This window comes from Aureobasidium pullulans (genome assembly GCF_000721785.1).
Source record: "Aureobasidium pullulans EXF-150 unplaced genomic scaffold scaffold_32, whole genome shotgun sequence".
In the NCBI taxonomy this organism is placed as follows: domain Eukaryota; kingdom Fungi; phylum Ascomycota; class Dothideomycetes; order Dothideales; family Saccotheciaceae; genus Aureobasidium; species Aureobasidium pullulans.
In genome coordinates this window covers 89,056-95,199 of record NW_021941052.1, presented here as the reverse complement: position 1 = coordinate 95,199, position 6,144 = coordinate 89,056, and the positions used below count along the sequence as shown (strand labels likewise).

Here is a 6,144-nt window from a genome sequence, read left to right as displayed (position 1 = left end):
GATTGACCGACGATTGAGAATAACCTTTCTTCCCGCACGCCTTTCTTTTGGCGATCCAATGTTGACTCCGAGCCTGAACCGATCGTTGTTGTACAGAACAATTGAAAAACATCCTAATAAATGCCGCGCCGAACAAATGTATATGCCATGATGAAAATGAGAAAGGAAAATCAAGAACAGCGCCTGTCGTGTGTATTGGGCAGCATCTTTGTGCCCATCTGTGCTATTAAAAAAAATGCAGGAATACCAGAATATCATGGAATACTGTTTTTCTCCCGTGAAGATGAAAGACTCATGAGATAACATCTCAGTTCGTTTCGCTGTCCGAGGCTTTGTCGGCAAAAGGAGAAACGTAGCGCTTGTGAATTTGCTGTCGGTTGGGTTCAAGAGTTGATCGTGGCTGCGGAATAACAGAATCGCGTGCACTGTCGGCACGGTTTCTGATATCTGCACCATTGAGCGAGGCTGCACTGTTCCTACGAGACCTTACACTTCCAGGAGAAAGAGGTTGTGGTTGGACCATCTGTGGCAGGGTGTGGTTGTGAGTTTGTTGGGCGAAAGTGTAAGGAAGCTGGTAGTGGCTGTGTGCCGAGGTGGGCGAGGTACTGTTACTGCGGGGTTCACCAGGACCAGCAGATGCCGATGTTGAACTTGACGCCGAGTAGTAATGTTGTGCTCTAGAGGCATTTGTCTGAGATTGCGAGGCTGAGCCAGCGAGATGGAAGACAGGAACATTGGCGCGACTGGCCATTTCGACTTCACCGATTTGCCAGTGCATTGCCTCGGCAGCTCGCCATGGCAAGGCCATTTCTTTGGCTATCTTCTCCCACATATCCTTCTTGAACCTGAAATTTGAGTCAGCATATTGTTTTCGATTGGATATCAACAGTGAACGCACCTTTCGTAAAGACGAGCAAGCTTGTTCTTCTTCTCGTCATCCCACTCAGAACGTCGCTCGAGGTAGTTCTGGAAACGCAGCCTGCAGCTGATAGCACTGCGACCAGGCAAGTGCTTGGAAATATCTTCCCATTTCATGCCGTTACCACGGAGCTCAATGATGGCGGCATCCTCTTCAGGGCTCCATTTGGACTGCTTCTTCTTGGCTGGAGACTCGGAAGGGTGGGGTCCGGAGGGCGCCAATCGCTTGTTAACAGGGCCATTGGCCGTGTATCCGTTGACGGGTGGTGGAGGCAGCCTTTGATCCTGAGTTGTGATGGGAGGAAGCTGACCAAAGCTTTGTTGTTGATGGTAAGGAGGCAACTGAGGGTTGAAACCTTGTGATGAGAATGAAGGTGGTTGGAAGCGAGTTGGTAACGACTGCTGGATGCTCGGCTGGAGAGGCATCAAGTTGGGTTGTTGTTGTTGTTGTTGTTGTTGCTGCTGTGTGTTGTGAATGTATCCAGAGTCCATATCAAGTCTGGGCAAGGAGTTGTTGGAAGGATAGCGGGAGACCGAACCCGGCGAGCGGGCAGGAGGATCTCTAGATCCCTCTAGTAGGGAGGAGATGTCCATCTTGAAAGCACTTGAAGGCTTCAGAGCAAGCATAGAGGATGGATATGCTAAGGTGGTAAAGGTGTTGAGTTAAGGTGGGTAGAGATGGGAAGGGGAAGATATGACTCTGTGCGAGGGAGGATGTTTATATGAGGACGAGCCGAAGCAAATGCTTGCGGTGAGTTGTGCGACCCTGTTATATAACCTGGGTAGCCAGTGGTGGTACTAGGAAACGGTTCCGAGAAACGAGTTCAGTGCTACCAAATCTTGCGAGTCGCGTGCCCGGCAGATCGGTCCTGAGCTCGGTTTTGATCGGCAGGTAGGGGCGTTGGTGGTGCGAGACAAGAGAAGGTCGGGGCACGGCGGAGTTTATTAGAGAACAGGGACGGGATGGTCTGGAAATGACTCCAACAGATCGCCTAAAGGGCTGTGATAGAGTTATGGGCGTGACTCGGCTGACATCAGAAGCCGTATGTCGCCTTGAGTGGGGAAGTTTCGAGTAGGAGTTTTTTAGTGCAATCGAAAAAGAACAGAGGTGGTTAGAGTTTTTCTCGTGCGTAGAAATCAACGCCAGACACGGATGTACCCCGAGAGGCTGCGCAGCATGACAAGTTTATATGAATAAAGTAGCCCCTGCCCGGCTGTAAGATGTACATGCGAGTCGAGAACCATCAGACATCCAGAGCAAGGGATGAAACAACTGTCAACCAATGGCGGAAACCGGTGCACTAAGGTAAGGAAGGGCATCAAGCTCGGTGTTGCGAACATGCGGATCCTGCTTGGTATGGGCGTACGGACCGGCGCTCCCTTGGCTACAATTGGGCGCGCGAGTCGTGACAGGACGGTTGCGCCACAGCATGCGCTCGAGGGTGAGATTGGGAGCCAGGGCTTAGCGCTGAAGCCATTCGCGAACGGCTGACCGAGGATATGCTCTCTAGGTTAGCTCATGCACCGAGGCGAGTGGTGATTTGCTTTTCCTTTGATGCGGTCGATGAGGCTCCTCTGAGTCGTGCCTGTGTGGCCGAAACGTTTCTACAAGTGGATATTTTGCGCAATTGCTTCAACGCTTTCCTACACCCGTTTCCTCTTGCCGGCAATTGGGACAGCAATTCCAAGGCCGCATGATCGGTAGCGCATCACAACAATCACGAGCATTGTTTTGTCCACACGTTGTTGAGATCCATGCAGTCTCCCACGAGCGGTGAGCGTAGAGTGAGGGAGCCGCATGAAGCCACAATGAATACAGGGGTCGAGAATTGAGACGAACTGTGATCTGCGGGGCTTTGTCATTCTGCATGCTGGAACGGGGACAATCGTAGCCGAGAGATGTCCCATTAAGGACTCAGCCGGACATAAAAAGAGGTTGTGGTCGAACATGATGCAGACGTGTGTATTGCCGAAGGCAACTGCAAACGATGGAAAAGAAAGCAGAGCTTTGAATTCATGCTTGTACGTGGTAACTTTGTTCCTGGCCGGTTTGAAAACGTAGTAGTTCCAAGCGCGATAGGCTTGCTCTCCAGACAGCGATCGCCCTGGCGCCTACTCCGAGCCTGGAATCCGAAAAAGAGACAGACCAACCTGTATCTGTGGCAGGCGGACGTGTGGAATAAAGGTGTTTGACTCCTTGATGCAGGAATTCTAGCGGTGTGAAGGACTTGCAGCCTTGTAGACCCCACTGGTAATATAAAACTGCATGCTCGATGCAAGTGATGACTGGCATATCCGCGCCAAAGCACGGGGCCGCTGTTCAGTGCACCTGCCTTGGCACAGACTTCCGAGATGTTTCGGCTCATGGCTGTTCCTGAACAACAAACCTCAACCAACCAGGCCAAGCTGCTCAATGCTGGCTCGTCTGTCGGCATGTATGTCATAGACAAACAGCAGATGATTCCGCAGAGTAAAGAGCGGTAAAAGATTGTATCCAGGTGAGCTGCACCTGAGGATGGGCTAGTCTGGCCGCACTGCCTGCGCCCGTTCGTCCTCGGTGCAGTGAGGTTCATGTTCGTTTAACGAAATTCGGGGTCCCAACCATACTGCTTCTGGCAAAAAAGCGCTGCCAAAAGGATTTGGGCTTCAGTCGAGTTTGCCTTCTGCTCGCGGATTTAACAAACGCTTAGACGGTCATGACCAAAGGTCAGCTGCCAAGACGGACACGCGCCTACGCGGTCAAAGCCGAGAGAGAAAACAGTAGTCGCTTTTGCTCCAACTGCGCATTTCAGCCTGCCCAGCTTCAATCGAGAATCCTGAACACTAACCACATCCGCAATTGCCAACGCTCACTAGAGAGCCTCAGCTGCGTCCCCATCGTTCGTGGTCTTACTCACGCTCGCTTGCTGCTTTACGGCAGTCACTTCCGCAGCACTCGGATAGCCATCGCCATCAAGCCTTGCTCCAACTGTTCCCAGTGAGCACACAACAAAACCTGTCCACATCGGATCGAACCTAGAACGCCACGTTGGTCTGAATGCAATGGCAGCAGCAAGTGATGTACCCCTTATCATCATTTCGGATAATGCCCAATCCGAACGACGCATCTCACCTGCTTGGACTATTGCTCAACTGAAAGGGCGCTTGGAACCTATCACAGGCATCCCAGCTTCATCACAGAGACTAGTCTTGAAGGTCGCTTCTTGGCCTGACCAGAACCTTCAAACAGTCAACGAAGACAACACACAACTCGCCGCTTTCACTCTACAAAGCTATGCAGAACTTCATGTAAGTCAATCATTTCAGTTGTTTCTTCCATTGTATGTGCCGAGCAAGCACTACCGGGAAAGGTACGTGGATCTCCTGATTCGGACGCTCGAGCGTCCGTACAGTCCGACGAGCCTCCGTCTTCCTTAGTCCCACGCCGTCAATTCAACTCCTTTGGAAACGTTCAAATATTCATCGATCCGGATCTGAGAGCAACACGGCTGTATCACCGTAAGCCCTGCATATTGGTATTTGCCTAGACCCGCACCATCATCTGCTGTACACTACTAAACCGGTTCATTGGAATATGGATGGGTTTGGGCACAGACATATCAGTGGTCTCGACTGCGGTCCTTCTCCGCATGTTGCTCTGTCGGATGCGATCGTCAAATGAGGGCCCAACCTGGTGGAGAAATGTTAGATACGACGCCAATGCAACAAGAATGGCCCAAAACAATGTTGATCTTTGCTGATTATTTGTCAAGGTAGCAGACACTCGCCCAGCAGGACTCCGCACCAACTACACAGATGTGTCATCGGTTGAAAAATATGAGATGCCGCCAGATGAATATGAGAGCAGAACTGATAGCGTTCTGCATTGGAAGAAGACACATCAGCTAGGCCGATTCGACCCTAATGCCCCGAGCATCGAACAGCAGAAGGTCGCCGGCATCGAGAGAGAGATTGAAGAAAGAGGTAAATCATTGGACCCCTGCTACGCATTTGATTGATAATATCTGCTAATGCTTGGCTTTAGGAATCAAGCTGAATGCACGTTGTCGCCTACTCGCTGCAAATCAGACCGAAAGCTCAATCGAGCGTCGTGGAACTGTGAAGTTCGTTGGCGCAGTTCCTGAGATTCCTGGTATCGGAGCTTGGATCGGCATAGCTCTGGACGAACCTACTGGTAAGAACGATGGTACTGTCAAAGGCACTCGCTACTTCCAATGCGGTGCCAATTGTGGTGTCATCGTGCGACCGGAGAGAGTTGAAATTGGCAATTTCGACGTCATCGATGAATTCGGCAGCGATGAGGAGTTCTAAGCCTTGCATCGTGTCAGACATCAAGTATCGAGGAACAATTATCATCATGGAATGTGGTGTAAATTCTCCGAACTCTAAGTCGAGGACGCGAGGACCCGGCGCCTTTCAAGCAATTCAAGCCTGGCTGCATCCAGCGAGTGTTGGGCTATTATCACAAAGCTACTCGTAGATTATCAATCAACCTTGCTGTCTCATGAGGAGGCTTGCGCAATGTCTCCAAACAAAATACAAGCTGCTTCAATGTCGCCAGTCGTTCGTGATTCAATTCAGACGCCTACTTTTGATTAGTGATAACTTTTGCGTGCAAGGGAACGTCTGCTGTCAATGTATGATCTAGAACACTTACAGAACGAGCACAAGGCGTTCTTGCCCTAGGAGGGTTTCGAGGCGTTTTCAGGAAAAAGTATGGATAAAGGTGTCATGGATCAATGATGATGTGAATAGCGCTCCGCGGATTTCGTGTTCGTATGTGCAAGTAGAAGCGAGGGGAAACCTTACATACCGCGAGCGTTTCATCTTCACAGTCGCAGCGCACGAATAGTCAACCAGACGAGGGCTCACCAGTGACCGAGTATGAGATGGAGACCGATGTCTCTCAACAATAAGGTTGAGTTCCAAATTCTTTGCTACAACCGCACGTGGAAAATGCGTGGTAGGGACGTGGAACACTTGAATATTGGCAACGGCCCTGAAACATGAAGAGCCATGGCATGTTTAGCAAATAAGCAGCGACGGAGCAGTAATTCCTCGGTGAGAGGACGCCATGCCGCTGTCACCATAAAAGCGATGGAACACATTGGGACACCTATGCTCATTTTGTACAGCGAGTCACGGCGCAAGCTGGGCGTGGCTGATGCGTTCGCGCCTCAATTGTATACACGTGGACTTGTTCGCAACAATTGCTGACTCGTCTCG

The 6,144-nt window shown here is 50.7% G+C and overlaps 2 protein-coding genes across 2 annotated transcripts; one reads left to right on the top strand and one right to left on the bottom strand.

The window, feature by feature from the left end:
- Positions 1–307: 307 nt before the first annotated feature.
- Positions 308–1,344, bottom strand: M438DRAFT_283552 (uncharacterized protein; the record flags this gene model as incomplete). Its single annotated transcript, XM_029901397.1, has 2 exons — positions 308–845; positions 899–1,344. The coding sequence occupies 2 exons, from the start codon at positions 1,342–1,344 to the stop codon at positions 308–310; spliced, it is 984 nt and encodes a 327-aa protein (XP_029755677.1).
- Positions 1,345–3,612: 2,268 nt separating this feature from the next.
- M438DRAFT_349613 (uncharacterized protein) lies at positions 3,613–5,479 on the top strand. Its single transcript, XM_029906438.1, has 3 exons — positions 3,613–4,206; positions 4,671–4,881; positions 4,943–5,479. The coding sequence occupies exons 1-3, from the start codon at positions 3,961–3,963 to the stop codon at positions 5,227–5,229; spliced, it is 744 nt and encodes a 247-aa protein (XP_029755676.1). The 5' UTR covers positions 3,613–3,960; the 3' UTR covers positions 5,230–5,479.
- The last annotated feature ends 665 nt before the right edge of the window (positions 5,480–6,144 follow it).